This window comes from Stegodyphus dumicola, chromosome 10 (genome assembly GCF_044657685.1).
Source record: "Stegodyphus dumicola isolate Sdum_Otavi_A_Nest chromosome 10, ASM4465768v1".
Classification (NCBI taxonomy): Eukaryota; Metazoa; Arthropoda; class Arachnida; order Araneae; family Eresidae; genus Stegodyphus; species Stegodyphus dumicola.
Window position 1 is genome coordinate 134,031,069 of NC_140777.1, and position 15,501 is coordinate 134,046,569.

The window sequence follows — 15,501 nt, forward strand, 5'->3', positions numbered from 1 at the left end:
GAAATAATTACCTTCACCCTTGGAGTCTTAGCCTGCGGAAAGGGAAGGAACATTTTCTGTTCCTCCCCTTTCCGCAGGCTTATTATTATTATATGATTATTTTAACCTAATAGGCCAATTTTAATTTTTATGGGTTTTACAAAATAGATTTTTTAAAGGAAACACAGTAAAATCATGATCAAGTTCATAGCCATTGAAGCTACCTAGTTATGGCAGAAAGTCTGACAGGAAATTGTATTTTGACTAGAAAATTGTTTGATGCATTCTTTCAAAATAATGAAGGCAATCTATCGCGACTTTGACTCAACTTAAATGAGATACATTCCAGTAACGTCGCAGGTCACGTGATGTAAGAACTGCTAATGTAAACAAACAAGCTTGTGCTGTGGTAGATGTGTTGAAAATTCGGAAATTTTGTTTATTTTTAATTAGTGGTGAAATTTGCATTTCATCTTTAATTATTATTTCATCCATTAATTAACTGTTCATTCATTTGTTTAGTATAATTTTGGTAATTCTTATATGTTATTGATATCTTCATGATACTCTTTTGTTCGCCGCTTTACCAGGTGTTGATTGTTAATATTTATTTATGAATTCTTTACTTGATCTGATAATTAATTCATTTATAAAAAATGTAAAAATAAATGCATAAAATCATCTTTACATAGATTGCTCTTCTACACTGAAAAGAAAGTTACTATAAATATTTTTAAGTCATAATTTTATCAGTTTAACATGCAGAACAGTAAATATAAATAGTTGGTTTCTGAAAATCGTAATAGTCAAATTTCCGGAGCACTGTAAATGCAGTTGGTCCTTAAATCATGTAAGGAAAACGATGCCAATGTTCTGCGCAGTTCAGAATTAATATATACTTTTATACAACTTAATGTATAAATGTAATTTCTAGCAACTGACTATTATCTTATTGATAGTATAAACTTCAAATTAACACATTTTGTATACTATAATATAAGTGTCAAAAAGTTTCATAATACATTTTTCTTCATTTTCTAATAATAAATAATAAAAAATATATATCAAATATTAAAAAATTCTGTATACATTTTGAATATTAAAAAAAAATTGAAGTTATTTTTAATCTTGTAAGTTACATAATTTATGTGCAGAATTTTTTATTTTAAAATCATGTAACTCAAGAAGATTTTCAAGTGTATTTATTGAAAAGATCTACCATAGGAAATAGACTAGTGTAATTCTAATGCATATACCTAAGGCACATGTTATCTCAAACTAAGGACTGACACAACCACTGATTTTCAAGGACTAAATATGCATGGTAATTTAATATTTAAACTAAAAAACTCAGCAATCTCCCATGAAAATTTAGAATTCAGTACAAATTCTTATAAAAGCATCCTTTTATATTAAAATGTTTCAGTATTACTGATGCTTCTAATGTTACAACTATTGGTATCCTTAATATCTACAATGGAAGGTATTAAAAAATTAACATTCCGATATTTATGTGTATTCATTAAAAACGAATTACAATAGCTAAAATATTAAAACATATCCTGATGAAATTAATAAAATTTTAGCTGCATAAAATACTCTATGACAATAATTAATACTAATAACAGAAAATTGGCTCTGCATTTATGTTTTTGCAGATAAACAGATCTTGCACGAATTCGGCTATTTCAGTAATTTACAACAACTATTCATAAAGTATGAATATACTATTATTACACTTACATTTAAAAGTTTAGGAAACGTTATTCAAGGTCTCGGAAATAGTTTTCAATTAACTGATATACACTTAATATTCTTAATGAAAACATTATTAACACTGGTAAGCATCATGCATAATGAAAACATTATTAATACTGGAAAGCATCATGCATAAGAAAAATTGGCTAAAATTCCATAAGCAGTTTAAGTTGGCGCCAAACTATTTTGGTCTTCAAAATTTGGTGAATTTTTTAGGCGCACTAAATGAAAGCACTAAAATGTGATTTTTAAATGTAAACAGAATAGTAACTTTTAAGTTTTGCAGTAGTGAAACGTCGTTATTTTATGTAAACAGAGTAGTAAAATGAGATGATAAAATAGTAGATGAGTAAAACAAAGTCCAACAGCTTTGCAAGTAAAAACATAGCCCTATATATGTGTAATTCATCATAAAATAGTAGAATGAACAATTCTTGTAAATAATTATTGAGTAAATAAATGTATGCACTTATCAGATCAGAGCACTGCGAAGTCAGTTTTTAACGTAAACAGAATAGCAAATTATGCGTATTCAGCATCATAAACTAACTAAAATATTCAGGTTGCGGTTAAAATTCCGTAATCAGGGTGAGCGCCAAGCTTGGCGAGAGTTTTTTATTTAGCGCGATTTTAATTTGGTTGTGGTTTCCGGCTGTATGTTTTCTTGTGGCAAACCTAGAGCTTTATTTCGGTAACTGTAAGAGCGCGAATTTAGTGTAACCGGATTTTTTTAAAAATTTAATTTTGAAATACTGTGTTTGTTTTTAAAAGTTCCACTGTTTAATATTATTGTTATATATATGTTTAATATTATATTTATATAAATATTTGCAGAAGGTTAAGCTGCTGTTGGTGGGAGAATGTTGGATTTCATATGACATGAAGTTTATAATTTATGAATATTTTCATTTAATATTATTTAGTTATTGTTTAAATTTTTGTTTCTTGCATGTGGCAATCGAAAGATGTGGAATATTTAAAGCTTTGAACGAAAGTTGTTTAGTGTGTTGAATTCCACGAAGATAGTAACTTGACTATTTTAGTTAGTTTATGATGCTGAATACGCATAATTTGCTATTCTGTTTACTTTTAAAACTGACTTCGCAGTGCTCTGATCTGATAAGTGATAAGTAGTCTGCAACTTAACTCAAATGCAAATTAGTCAGCTGCCAATCATTATTTAGGGTCTTCCCATAAGCGAACCGGACTTTCAATCCCAAACGAAACGGAATGCTTCAAACACATTGGAAGAAACCCACCACTGGAAGGCGAGGCCGCAAGAATACTTCTAATGACAAAATAACTAAATACATGCACTCAAACAATCTAAAAGTTTGATATCCGTGTTACATCTGAATTTCCTAATATATGAACAATAAAGTTAAATTGAAATTTGCATGAAGAAAGAATTAAAGAACACCTTCTCATTGTTGGAGAAGTTAAACAAGAATCAACGTTGTTTGTAAATTTTACAGGACTAGTTTCGACGGTTTAAATACAGAACCATATTCTTCAGCTGCCTAAGTGCAAGTGAAAGAGATAAACTTTGGTGATAAGAATGACTAGTCAAGCTACTGGGGCCATCTATTGATGAAACGAGAAAATTAAAATATAATTTCCCTAAAGGCTAAGGGGTAAAGATGGATTGGAATTAGAGTCGCTAACTAGAACAGTAATTCTTTTTAATGTGAAAAGCCTCTAGAAAATCTAATTCACCAATGCAGAATGCTTTTTAAATAATTTTGGCTGCAGAAAAACGGAAAGTGGGGTTTTCTGACAAACAGAGCTGAGCAAAGCTGGATTTCTGTGCTTCCTTTTCCCTAACATATACCTCATATTCTTTAAGCGAAATTTTAAGATTGTCTTAGTTTGACCAAGTTTAGCTATGAAATTGCACGTATTTTACAGAAATTTAACTTTCGAGTTTTTTTTTTTCTATCAATAAAATTCTCAGTTCCATAGTTACGGACTCCATTCCGAATATAAATTCCTGGGTTATTTACATGATTCTTTGCCATTGGAATTTAATTTGCATTAGTCACACTAAGAGAGCCTTAAAATTTCGCGTTAAAGAACATAGCATATGGTTAGGAAACAGAAATCCCCTGTTGCCCAGCACTGTTTGGACAGAAGATCACATTTTCCTTTCCTCTGCAACCAAAATTATTCAAAAAGATCTTCCATTGTTGAATTAGATTTTCTAGAGGTGTTTCATATAAAAAAAAATCTTTCTGTTCTAGTTAACGACCCTAATTCTAATGCATCTTTAACCCCAGTCTTTAAGTAAATTATGTTTTACTTTTCTTGTTTCATCAATAGAAGATGCCAGTAACTTGACTTCTTTCTAGTCATTCTAATTACCATATTCTAGCCCGTTCATTTGCACTTAGGCAGCTGAAGTAGGTGGCTCTGCATTTAAACCATAAAAACTAGTCCTGCGAAATTTACAAACATTACACTGATCCTTGTAGTTTAACTTCTCCAATAATCGTTAATCGAAGTGTTATTTTAACTTAAACAAGCTTCCCAGTTTATAAGTACACAATATAAAAATGCATTCACCTTATGCTTTTTAATTTCATATATAAGCACTGCAAACATCATTAATATTGAATGCATACAGTGAATTATTTTTCAGGTTTATTTGTTCAATTCATTACTAAAAAACGCAAGGGCTGTCTGCCTAAATTGAAGGGTGTCTTTGAGGAGGGTTTTCTATTAGAAAATGATTCCTATTCATGCTATGTTAGCGTAAAACGCCCAAAACGGCCATGCAACTAGGATTTGGATTTGAGTGGAATTACACATTCTGCTATTGACAGAAGGTGAATCCTCCTTCATATTGTATTACTTGCAAACACAAATGATTCATAGCTCACGAATAGGGATAGCTACTATAGTATTCGTAGTTAATAGTACAGATACAGCATCGAAGGGGGGCGAATTTTGGAGTCGCAGTGTTTGCATAGGGAGGCAAAAAGCCTAGCGCCTGTCCTTCAGTTGAGTAGCTTTTCGAGAAGCAAAATGCGTTGTATATATTTGACGACACATTTCATCAGTGTCTATCAAACTTATTGGTAAGATTTCGGGATAAATATCTTTCGGGTATTACCTTCCTTTTCCATCAGAAAGACCGTGAGCAAACAGTCACGGTCTTTCTAGTCAGGGTGGACTAGACTTACTAGCAATCTAAAACCCAGCCGAAATGTACCAGCTGTTAATTACGAGAAATCGACCAACAGAATTATTTATGACTGGAAGAAATAATTACCTTCACCCTTGGAGTCTTAGCCTGCGGAAAGGGAAGGAACATTTTCTGTTCCTCCCCTTTCCGCAGGCTTATTATTATTATATGATTATTTTAACCTAATAGGCCAATTTTAATTTTTATGGGTTTTACAAAATAGATTTTTTAAAGGAAACACAGTAAAATCATGATCAAGTTCATAGCCATTGAAGCTACCTAGTTATGGCAGAAAGTCTGACAGGAAATTGTATTTTGACTAGAAAATTGTTTGATGCATTCTTTCAAAATAATGAAGGCAATCTATCGCGACTTTGACTCAACTTAAATGAGATACATTCCAGTAACGTCGCAGGTCACGTGATGTAAGAACTGCTAATGTAAACAAACAAGCTTGTGCTGTGGTAGATGTGTTGAAAATTCGGAAATTTTGTTTATTTTTAATTAGTGGTGAAATTTGCATTTCATCTTTAATTATTATTTCATCCATTAATTAACTGTTCATTCATTTGTTTAGTATAATTTTGGTAATTCTTATATGTTATTGATATCTTCATGATACTCTTTTGTTCGCCGCTTTACCAGGTGTTGATTGTTAATATTTATTTATGAATTCTTTACTTGATCTGATAATTAATTCATTTATAAAAAATGTAAAAATAAATGCATAAAATCATCTTTACATAGATTGCTCTTCTACACTGAAAAGAAAGTTACTATAAATATTTTTAAGTCATAATTTTATCAGTTTAACATGCAGAACAGTAAATATAAATAGTTGGTTTCTGAAAATCGTAATAGTCAAATTTCCGGAGCACTGTAAATGCAGTTGGTCCTTAAATCATGTAAGGAAAACGATGCCAATGTTCTGCGCAGTTCAGAATTAATATATACTTTTATACAACTTAATGTATAAATGTAATTTCTAGCAACTGACTATTATCTTATTGATAGTATAAACTTCAAATTAACACATTTTGTATACTATAATATAAGTGTCAAAAAGTTTCATAATACATTTTTCTTCATTTTCTAATAATAAATAATAAAAAATATATATCAAATATTAAAAAATTCTGTATACATTTTGAATATTAAAAAAAAATTGAAGTTATTTTTAATCTTGTAAGTTACATAATTTATGTGCAGAATTTTTTATTTTAAAATCATGTAACTCAAGAAGATTTTCAAGTGTATTTATTGAAAAGATCTACCATAGGAAATAGACTAGTGTAATTCTAATGCATATACCTAAGGCACATGTTATCTCAAACTAAGGACTGACACAACCACTGATTTTCAAGGACTAAATATGCATGGTAATTTAATATTTAAACTAAAAAACTCAGCAATCTCCCATGAAAATTTAGAATTCAGTACAAATTCTTATAAAAGCATCCTTTTATATTAAAATGTTTCAGTATTACTGATGCTTCTAATGTTACAACTATTGGTATCCTTAATATCTACAATGGAAGGTATTAAAAAATTAACATTCCGATATTTATGTGTATTCATTAAAAACGAATTACAATAGCTAAAATATTAAAACATATCCTGATGAAATTAATAAAATTTTAGCTGCATAAAATACTCTATGACAATAATTAATACTAATAACAGAAAATTGGCTCTGCATTTATGTTTTTGCAGATAAACAGATCTTGCACGAATTCGGCTATTTCAGTAATTTACAACAACTATTCATAAAGTATGAATATACTATTATTACACTTACATTTAAAAGTTTAGGAAACGTTATTCAAGGTCTCGGAAATAGTTTTCAATTAACTGATATACACTTAATATTCTTAATGAAAACATTATTAACACTGGTAAGCATCATGCATAATGAAAACATTATTAATACTGGAAAGCATCATGCATAAGAAAAATTGGCTAAAATTCCATAAGCAGTTTAAGTTGGCGCCAAACTATTTTGGTCTTCAAAATTTGGTGAATTTTTTAGGCGCACTAAATGAAAGCACTAAAATGTGATTTTTAAATGTAAACAGAATAGTAACTTTTAAGTTTTGCAGTAGTGAAACGTCGTTATTTTATGTAAACAGAGTAGTAAAATGAGATGATAAAATAGTAGATGAGTAAAACAAAGTCCAACAGCTTTGCAAGTAAAAACATAGCCCTATATATGTGTAATTCATCATAAAATAGTAGAATGAACAATTCTTGTAAATAATTATTGAGTAAATAAATGTATGCACTTATCAGATCAGAGCACTGCGAAGTCAGTTTTTAACGTAAACAGAATAGCAAATTATGCGTATTCAGCATCATAAACTAACTAAAATATTCAGGTTGCGGTTAAAATTCCGTAATCAGGGTGAGCGCCAAGCTTGGCGAGAGTTTTTTATTTAGCGCGATTTTAATTTGGTTGTGGTTTCCGGCTGTATGTTTTCTTGTGGCAAACCTAGAGCTTTATTTCGGTAACTGTAAGAGCGCGAATTTAGTGTAACCGGATTTTTTTAAAAATTTAATTTTGAAATACTGTGTTTGTTTTTAAAAGTTCCACTGTTTAATATTATTGTTATATATATGTTTAATATTATATTTATATAAATATTTGCAGAAGGTTAAGCTGCTGTTGGTGGGAGAATGTTGGATTTCATATGACATGAAGTTTATAATTTATGAATATTTTCATTTAATATTATTTAGTTATTGTTTAAATTTTTGTTTCTTGCATGTGGCAATCGAAAGATGTGGAATATTTAAAGCTTTGAACGAAAGTTGTTTAGTGTGTTGAATTCCACGAAGATAGTAACTTGACTATTTTAGTTAGTTTATGATGCTGAATATGCATAATTTGCTATTCTGTTTACTTTTAAAACTGACTTCGCAGTGCTCTGATCTGATAAGTGATAAGTAGTCTGCAACTTAACTCAAATGCAAATTAGTCAGCTGCCAATCATTATTTAGGGTCTTCCCATAAGCGAACCGGACTTTCAATCCCAAACGAAACGGAATGCTTCAAACACATTGGAAGAAACCCACCACTGGAAGGCGAGGCCGCAAGAATACTTCTAATGACAAAATAACTAAATACATGCACTCAAACAATCTAAAAGTTTGATATCCGTGTTACATCTGAATTTCCTAATATATGAACAATAAAGTTAAATTGAAATTTGCATGAAGAAAGAATTAAAGAACACCTTCTCATTGTTGGAGAAGTTAAACAAGAATCAACGTTGTTTGTAAATTTTACAGGACTAGTTTCGACGGTTTAAATACAGAACCATATTCTTCAGCTGCCTAAGTGCAAGTGAAAGAGATAGACTTTGGTGATAAGAATGACTAGTCAAGCTACTGGGGCCATCTATTGATGAAACGAGAAAATTAAAATATAATTTCCCTAAAGGCTAAGGGGTAAAGATGGATTGGAATTAGAGTCGCTAACTAGAACAGTAATTCTTTTTAATGTGAAAAGCCTCTAGAAAATCTAATTCACCAATGCAGAATGCTTTTTAAATAATTTTGGCTGCAGAAAAACGGAAAGTGGGGTTTTCTGACAAACAGAGCTGAGCAAAGCTGGATTTCTGTGCTTCCTTTTCCCTAACATATACCTCATATTCTTTAAGCGAAATTTTAAGATTGTCTTAGTTTGAGCAAGTTTAGCTATGAAATTGCACGTATTTTACAGAAATTTAACTTTCGAGTTTTTTTTTTCTATCAATAAAATTCTCAGTTCCATAGTTACGGACTCCATTCCGAATATAAATTCCTGGGTTATTTACATGATTCTTTGCCATTGGAATTTAATTTGCATTAGTCACACTAAGAGAGCCTTAAAATTTCGCGTTAAAGAACATAGCATATGGTTAGGAAACAGAAATCCCCTGTTGCCCAGCACTGTTTGGACAGAAGATCACATTTTCCTTTCCTCTGCAACCAAAATTATTCAAAAAGATCTTCCATTGTTGAATTAGATTTTCTAGAGGTGTTTCATAAAAAAAAATCTTTCTGTTCTAGTTAACGACCCTAATTCTAATGCATCTTTAACCCCAGTCTTTAAGTAAATTATGTTTTACTTTTCTTGTTTCATCAATAGAAGATGCCAGTAACTTGACTTCTTTCTAGTCATTCTAATTACCATATTCTAGCCCGTTTATTTGCACTTAGGCAGCTGAAGTAGGTGGCTCTGCATTTAAACTATAAAAACTAGTCCTGCAAAAATAAAATTCTAAATTCTAAAATGAACTAATTTCAGCGGAATATATGCTATCGACTCCACTGTAACTTGTATTAAACCACGTGACCACATTTTTCCTCTTCTTCTCTTGCGGAATGTATCTCATTTGTTGATAATGTGTTTCTTTTGCGAGAAAATTATATAAAAAGAAACTTTTGCAGTGTTTTCATATAAGCGCCTAGATTTTCTATACAGAAGTTTTCTCGACAATTTTACCCACTTCCGTAAAGGACTATTTGAGTACTAAAAAACTGCTTCGAAATTTTACAAAGCCTCAGGATTGAGTTTCATTCCTCGATTCCAAGGTTCTTTAATATACTAAGGTTAGGCCAGGAACGGAAAAAGCGTGCCATTGGTTGCTGGTAGTGACGTCACCCGGGAGACAAGACGCATCGGCCGACGCGTCTGCTACATGATTTTGGTAATGGAAAAAATGTAAACTAAAGCAAAATGATCATTTTATATGTGGTAGATATACCGGAAATACCGGGTATATACTTTCCGATTAAGTATTTTGTTAAAAAAAATGTTTATTTTATGCACAGAATTCGTACGAATGCTGAAAATAATTGTAAACATTAAATTCTTTTCGTAAAGGAAAGCATTAGAAAATGAAAAACGATATTTAAGTTAATTAAGGGAAATAAATATTGTAAAGCAAGGTATTTTTCAATATTTTTCGTAGTATTGTTTGCACTAAATAAATCTTGTTGAACAGAACACATGATGGCATAACTGCTAAGACCATGGTAGAAACATAATCAAAAAGTATTATTCTATTTATTTTCATTGCTCATGCACTTTCCATGAGAAATATATGATCGTGATTTTCAGTTCAAATTACATATCTCAAGCAAAAATATATATAAAAAGATTTGACTTAACAAATTCATATTTAAATACCATAAAATTCTACAAATTTCTTAATATCCGTCATTATACTTTTAAATAGTATACTTATCACATTCTTTTTAAAGTGAAAAGTCACTTCATACTGATTCACTTCAGATTTTAGCAGAAGTGCGTATATTTTCAGTATAATCTAAAAGTACTCTTATAATCCCTACACTCCCAAGATTTCTATATAACATTTATCCTGACGTGATTATTTGCTATAGTAAATAATCTTCGATATTGGCATCCTATTCTTCCTTTCATACATTAAAAATGGAACAATTAAAATACATTTTCTTACACATATACACACAATAATAATAATAATAAACTTGCCTTACATCTTAGTTTCGGCCCACCAGCGGCCGAGCGGTAAAGTCGCTGAACACTGAGTAGTTCGGTTCGAATCCCGCGAACGGGCTGGCTGCATGGGTGTTTTCGTGGTTTTCCTCATGCGTAACGTGTATACGAGCCAGTTTCCCTGAGAAAGTCCTCCACGAAGGCATCACACCTATTACGCAGATAGCCCTAGTGTGCTTTGCCATAATTAAATACACCACCACATCTTAATTTCAATTCAGTCTGTACACAAATTAAATATTTTTAATTACTAATGTATTTTTATTAGCTTGTTTCTTAAAATACTTTTGTTATACTCGAAATATGTGTTCAATATTGAATTATTTTTCTTTCTCTTATAATTAAAAACAAGTTATATGGAATCAAAATTAAAACATATGCAGCAGTTAAATAACACTGAACAGAATATCTTACTTTCTCTTTCGCTATTTGTATTCTAGCATTATACACAGATTTGTTTTCCTTCAGGTTCAAGCATGTGTAAGTTATATCAATTAAATTACATCACACATACCTGTATGCATCAGTTAAATAACACTGAAGGAAATATGTCACTCACTCATTCGATGTTTGCAGCATAGTGTGGTCGAGAAATTGTCCTTTCCTCACGGTGAAGCATGTATTAGTTTACTTAGTTCGAAAGCTTAACCCAGACGCTGCTTCAATACATAGAGTTACGTTTGGGATGTAAAGAAAGTAACCAAAACATGTGAATGAAGTTGGATACGCAAATTTATTAACTAATCATTTAGGTACTCAGTATTGGTAAACATGACACTGAGTTTAAATATCTCACTACGATGTAAGTCTCATACACAAAATGAAGATTATGATAAAAAATGATTTAAAATGAGAAATTTTTCAATTTAAATGTAAAATAGCAGTAAAATGAAAAATAAATGTAAAATTGCATCACAGTTATGTATGAAAACTACATAAATTCATTAAAAAAATAGTTATTTTATCTGATTGTAAAAAGTGTTTTCCGCCAAAAAAAGTGTTAACGTGTATAATTCTGACACAACGCTATAGCACAATTTGCCACTTCCGCTTAGGTATAATAGCAAATTAACAACACAAATCAAATCAAACTGTTGATGCAACGAAAGTAAACAAACGCCAAGAACTAACTCTGTCACCCACATGACGTCATGCATATGTGGCATAACTTTCTCCCTGCACTGCGCATCGCTCTTGGGCCCCCCCTGCCTCGATTCGATGAATAACTGGTATCGAACGTTTGTTTACAAACTAACATGTGCCTTTCGGCAAGAAGTGTAGTATTCGTGCTATACACTTTTAAACACTTAATTAAGTTGCGTAATTAAGAAATTAAGTTGCGCACCATATAAAAACTTTTAATGCAGTGCAATACAAATATTTGCGTATTTCTATGTGATTTTTAATATCAAGACTTAGGCAAATCACATATCACAGTTCCAAAACATGTGATTTTAGTAAGTATTTCTTTTTCTGGAATTATTAATGTAAAGTATTGTGAATGTCAGCTTGCGTTTGAATGACATACTTAATTTTTAAGTGATTTTTAAATTCATATTGGTAAAAAACTGCCCCCCCTCGAAAAAAAGAGTCAGATTCTGTTTAGTATGGTTACATCTTTTTCCAGCACTTTTTTTCTTACTGCTTTAAATAATGATTGGTCATCTGAATTGTTATTTATGGTTTAAATATTTCTGCTTTATTAATTTCTAGCATTCATTAAAAATAGAGTCATACTTTATTATCGAATATTAAGAAAGGTTAGAAATGTTATTAGATGTTTGTTGGTGCCTTAGTTTGCGAGCATAATTCGTTCCTGAAACGTGTTCGTAATTCAAATCAGTTGCATGGCACAGCGGATTCCTTTGTAAGTTTGCGAGCATAATTCGTTCCTGAAACGTGTTCGTAATTCAAATCAGTTGCATGGCACAGCGGATTCCTTTGTAAGAAATAATGGAACTTATATGATTCGTCTTACAAGCTGAAAATATTCATATAAAAATTATTACAGAACATGCATTAGGATACACAAACATTACTTTAAATTTTACATGCAACATTATTCGTGCCTAACTAAAATAATTGCTGTCTACTGAGTCGATGGAGTCTTTCTGAGTCTGCGACTTGCCAATAACAGCAATTACCCAATGACGATTTTGCGATCTTTATAGAATTTGGGGGAAATGTGATACATCGTCTTTATAAGCGAATTCATTTGTTTGCACTGCTATAGCCTTATTCAGGTGCTACTTTTCAACAAAACTTTCACATTTTATGCATCTCCTTAATCTCATTTAAATCAAGGGATTTCTTTATCTTTTTTTTCTATCCTTCTCAAACAAAACAAAAAACAAACAAAACTGCCCTTATAACCTTTTGCTGTTTTTTGGGATACAAATCAATTTCACTGGCAATTAGGTCTTCACATTTTGCTTTACCAGCTGATGGATGTCATTTCCATTCACTTTTACTCTTATGGTCTTTCCTAAGAACAGAATTTCATAAATAACTGATTTCTCCTAGTTGTAAGTAAATATCTCAAAACCATATTGAAGAAATCAAATAAATCGTTGTTTTCTTTAACTTGCTAGCATCTCTGTTGGAGTACTGCTATATATTCTATTTCCATAAAACAGTATTCTGGTGTAAAAGTACCAGCATCTTTATGGAGATAGCTTTTTACAAGGAGCTGTATATCTAAAAATCTTAATTTGCAGTAAAATTATGCACTATTATCAACTTTATTTAATGACTTTGTGCAGTTTGTTTTTTACACTACCCATTGTGTTTCTTTATCGAAAACTTGTAAGCAACATTTAAGTCAAAATTTGTGTATAAGAAAAGGCATTAACTTGTAAATTATCTAAATATTATTTTTTATCAGTTATTTATAAAAAGGAAGATATTTGATTTTAATTTATAACATATTATTTTAATTTACGTAAATTTTATTTTTATAGATTGATTTATAAGTTTTTGCGATGTTTTTTAAAGTGAGCTTCAAAAGATAAGATGTTCTTTGTTGAAGATATGATGTTCATAATCTTTTTATTATTGAAACTAATACTAAGTAACATTAAATTTTATATGCATCTATTGCAAAAGTTCTGAGATTTTCTATTTCATAAAAAATTTGATACTATTGATTTTTAAAATGAGTAGAATACTGATGTAATAGTGAACATTCTAGATTTCAACAACTTGAAGATTTTAAACCTTTCAAAGCAAAGTTAAATGCATTGTAGTATCAAATGTCCCTACGTATATCATATTTTAAATAAACTGAAAGGTTTTTTTAGTTTTTATCTAGCTGTTTTACAGAATATCCATTAGTGATATATTTATGTTATTTGAATGAATGAAGAATTAAAAAAAATATTAGCCATTTGTTATAAAATTATGTTATTAATATTATTCGAACTTTTTAAAATTGTAATGAGAATTATGAATATGTATTTGTTTTATTAAAACTTAGTATATTATCTATATGAGAATTTTAATATGAAGTATATAATATATTCATAATGTATTTCTTTTTTCAGAATTTTCTTTTTAAGAAATCTGTTGAGCATAAGTGGGATTAGAGCTTCCTATTATTAAGTTTCACTTCCTATCAATATTACAATTGCGTGAAACTCTTCACAAACAATTTTTTAAGAAATGGCAGCTGTGAATGAACTCCAGAAGCGGAGCTTTGATAGTGAAAATACTGAAAGTAAAGAAACGAAAAGATTTTGTGGTGAAAAGTGTACTGAAATAGAAGTTGAAGCAATTAATAATACTGCAAAAAATCAAGATAGCAGTACTAAAGCTACTGAAGAAGATGTGGGTATAACTGAATATGTCAGTAAGCTATCTGGCTTTTATGCGGTTATGAAAGAAAGGTAAGAATATATTGTAATTTGGTCTGAAAATATTTTGTATAATAGGTATTATTTTCTAATTTATCAGGTTTATTTTGTGTAGAAATTTTGCTAATAAATTTTTAAGTAATGCTGGCCGTACCAGTAACTGAGCAATCAAGACTAATGGATATTGTTAGTTTGACCTGGTTTGTGTTTAAACTCAGATGAATGGCCTGGCTGCATGGTTAGTTTGGGTGTTTTTTCCAATGTGTACTGAGAATATGAGTCAGAATATATCTTAGGCAGATAGCCCTCCTGGCTTTGCCATATTCAAATAACAAAACAAAATGTGTGTTGAATATCTATTTCAAAATAATATTTTACTAGATTATTTATATTCAGTTATGAAGAAATAGTGGTCATTTTGAATCCATATTTGCATGCTGTAAGTATTATACCATCGGTCATGAAAGTTGGCAGAGATGTCTTCATAATTACGTCAATCATTCCTGCGGACTGACACCTGTTTATTTAATAAACAATCAATAACCAACCCACTTTCATTTTGCACTGTATAAAACAGCTTTTGTTGATTTCTACTGTATTGTTAGGCCGTCCAGTTTTGCTGGAAGCTTTGCTTAGAACATTATGGGTACTAACCTCCTGTTGCTAATTGTTCCAATCTGTTACTGTTTTGTTGGCCATATTATGCTGACCATATTGCATTCATTAATATGTACTATATGAAATAAAATACTTTTTTTTCTATTTTTAAAAAAATATCGTTAAATTTAATAGTAGGATTAATTTAATCATAAATAATCCTTCCTTTATATGAGTACTTTTCTGTTAAAGAGACACCATGCCAACTGGTATCATTTTAAATGCCATATTATTAGAATTGAACTGATGTTGAATAATGTGTATTAGAAAATTTTGATAATTAAATTTATTTTATATATATAAGTTGTTCTGTATAAGTTCAAAAGCATTAAAAGAAAACCTAAAATACCTTCAAGACAACTTTGACAGTCTATAAGATCTTGAAGTGCAATTTTGACACAATGATGAACTATTATTTTATGTATTATGTAAGATGAATTATTATAGGATAGATAAATAAGTGCAATTTCAACTCTTATTTATCTGAACCTTCATATCCTTTAATAGTTCACCTAAAGTGCTTTTTCCTCTGATTTTTTCAGCATGCA

General features: G+C 30.3%; 1 protein-coding gene across 2 annotated transcripts in view; it reads left to right on the plus strand.

Moving 5' to 3' along the window:
• Positions 1 to 11,628: 11,628 nt before the first annotated feature.
• Pus7 (pseudouridine synthase 7) overlaps positions 11,629 to 15,501 on the plus strand; it is a 45,178-nt gene continuing 41,305 nt past the window's right edge. The window contains exons 1-2 of one of the 2 annotated variants that reach the window (XM_035363419.2): positions 11,629 to 11,902; positions 13,988 to 14,329. In XM_035363419.2, coding sequence (XP_035219310.1) covers positions 14,106 to 14,329 — 224 coding nt within the window. In that variant the 5' untranslated portion in view covers positions 11,629 to 11,902; positions 13,988 to 14,105. The remainder of the gene's footprint in view (positions 11,903 to 13,987; positions 14,330 to 15,501) is intronic. The other variant, XM_035363418.2, reaches the window with a different exon arrangement.